Here is a 2,749-nt window from a genome sequence, read left to right on the forward strand (position 1 = left end):
GATACAACCTTGCTTGCTAAAAACAGAGGAGGACATGAAGCATATGCTGTAAAAGGTCAAGAACTGTAGTTTTCAATCAATATGAAGTTCAACAGCAAGAAAACAAAAATTCTCACCACTGAACCAATTGGCAGCTTCACAATATATGATGAAGAGACTGAGAATGTTCGTGACTTCAGTTTGTTTGGTACCAGCAATCAGGAAATCAAGAGACAAATTGCATAGGGAAAATCTACTGTCAATGACCTCTCTAGAGTCCTGAAGAGAAAGAATGTTAGTCCGGACACTAAGATGCACCTGATCCAGGCCATGTTCTTCACAATTACTTGCTATGTGTCAGAAAGCTAGACTGTGACTAAAGATGATAGGAAGAATCAATGCCTTTGAGATGAGGTGCTGGAGAAGCGTGTTGAACGTACCATGGACTGCTAGGAGAACAAACAAGTCAGTCCTAGAGAGGGTAAAACCAAGCTCCTCCCTGGAGGCAAGGATTTTGAAGCTCTATCTCACATACTTGGAGCATGTAGCCTGGAGGTACCAGTCCTTCAAGAAAAATATCATTCTTGGAGGGATGGAGGGACAGCACAGGAAAGGAAGACTCAGATGGATTGACTCAGTGATTGGAGAAGTGGGATTAGGTCTTTCTGAGACAATGAGATTGACTCAGGATAGGGTAGCCTTCAGAGCTGTTGTATATAAGGTCACTATGAGTCATAGGTGACTCAACAGCACATAACAACAACAGCATAAAATTATTACATTTTAGTACTTATTTTCTCAGAAATGAAAAGAAGATAGAATTATATATTTTTGTATAATTTATGCATTTTAGAGTTTGATCTTGTGCCTAAACGTTATATTTATATAGTCTTCAAACTCCTAAAAGTATTAGCTCTGAAGTCTTCAAAACAATGTGAAACACACCTCACAAAGGAGCTGGAAATTATAATAATATGATAAAAAACCACGAAGTTAGTAGTTTTATGTGCAAGCATCACTGTTATGTAATAAAATATAATCTATATTAAAAGTATTAAGAGAACAATGTTAAGAAACAAAGATTCTTATTTAAGTCAATACCACATCCCATTAATCTTTAAAAAAAATTTAAAAACTGATATAAAGGTATTGTGAGCATAGGATAAAAGAGTATGTGGGAAAATTACACAGACATTCAAATAATACATACGATTTTCCTTTAGCTCAGTATTCTTTATTGATTTGGTGATAATAACATTACACCATATGGAGTTAAAATTGAAGAAAATATTCTATTATAATCTGCCAATGATATTGAAACTGTTAAGTCTACAAAAAACTTTATTAGAGCAAATAACAGTTCATAAACTAAAAACATGGACAATTAACACTCAATTGACAATATGAAAACAGAAAGTACATAACAATTTCAAAAATTAATTCATTAGTGTAGAGGAAAAAATCATAAACAAACAAACATACTTGATTGAAGTTCCACACTTTTCACTACTAATTGTAAGTAAACTAAGGCTTGGAGATTAGGGGGAAAAAAATGGAGATGATGACCTTAAACAACTGTATATAACTCTAACTCCTAGAATCATTAAACATCTTGTGAGAAAAGAGAATTTTCTTGATGGCATCCTTCATGTCTTTATTCCTTAGACTATAGATTATAGGGTTGAAAAATGGAGCAAGGACAGCAAACATCAGTGCAATGGATTTGTCCAGTAACTGAGGGAAAGTCACTGAGAAGCGAAGGTACATGAGGCCTACACTGCCAAAAAACAGCACAAAAATAGTAATGTGGGCAGCACACGTGGAAAAAGCCTTCTGACGGCTCTCCCCTGAGGGAATCTTCAGGATCACAGTGATGATTCTTAAATAGGAAAGGGTGATGATGGAGACAGAAGTCAGGATGGAAATAGCATGGATCACATCCTCCACTAGAACCATGGACGTGTCTGTACAGGCCAAATGAAGCACAGGTTCAAAGTCACAGAAGAGTTGATGGATTTGGTTGGGACCACAGAAGGGAAGGGTGGAAATCCACACAATCTCTGGAAGTAACATAAGGAAGCCAAAGATGAAAGAGCCAGTGGAGAGCTGGAGGCACAGCCGAGGGGTCACAATAACTGCATAGCGTAGGGGATTGCAGATAGCAACATACCTGTCAATGGCCATCACTGTCAGTACTAGTGCTTCTGTGACCCCAAGAGAGTGGAAGAAATACATCTGCAGAAGGCAGCCAATAAAGGAGATGGTTTTCTGTTCACTGACTAGGTTGGAGAGCATCTTAGGTATGGTCACTGTGGTGTACCAAATCTCCAGAAAGGAGAAGACGCTGATGAAATTATACATGGGATTGTGGAGACGTGTATCCAGCCGGACAGCTAGGAAGATGATAAAATTTCCAATAATGATGAACATATAAATGAAGAGCAAAGGAATGAACAATAAAATACCCCCATTCTCAAGCTGAGGGAAATCAGAAAAATAAAACTCAGTCACCACTGTGTGATTCTCTTGATCCATATTTTCATGCTTTCATTTGTTGGCTGATGCAGTCAAACACAAACATTCATGACTGTAAGTATATTAAAAAAGAAGTATTAACTGCCTTTCCTGACAAATTAAAAGCCCTGAAATTAGGTTGATTCAATATAACTAACTAATATAAACATGATGTATTTTAATTATAAGATGATACTACAAAATTTGCAAATAGTTTTAGTAATTATATTTTATGTGTCAACTATTCTGTTTGATA

The 2,749-nt window shown here is 36.5% G+C and overlaps 1 protein-coding gene across 1 annotated transcript; it reads right to left on the minus strand.

Moving 5' to 3' along the window:
• Window positions 1-1,566: 1,566 nt before the first annotated feature.
• On the minus strand, window positions 1,567-2,514 carry LOC102867206 (olfactory receptor 6K3-like). The gene has a single exon (XM_006895517.1). The coding sequence runs from the start codon at window positions 2,512-2,514 to the stop codon at window positions 1,567-1,569; it is 948 nt and encodes a 315-aa protein (XP_006895579.1).
• Between the last annotated feature and the right edge of the window lie 235 nt (window positions 2,515-2,749).

The sequence above is a fragment of the Elephantulus edwardii genome, unplaced genomic scaffold (genome assembly GCF_000299155.1).
Source record: "Elephantulus edwardii isolate Elephantulus edwardi_28Jun2011 unplaced genomic scaffold, EleEdw1.0 scaffold00168, whole genome shotgun sequence".
Taxonomy (NCBI): domain Eukaryota; kingdom Metazoa; phylum Chordata; class Mammalia; order Macroscelidea; family Macroscelididae; genus Elephantulus; species Elephantulus edwardii.

What these genes read in the sequence shown, in the direction of transcription:
- LOC102867206 (XM_006895517.1), bottom strand. Translation starts at nt 2,514, where the DNA reads ATGGATCAAGAGAATCACACAGTGGTGACTGAGTTTTATTTTTCTGAT.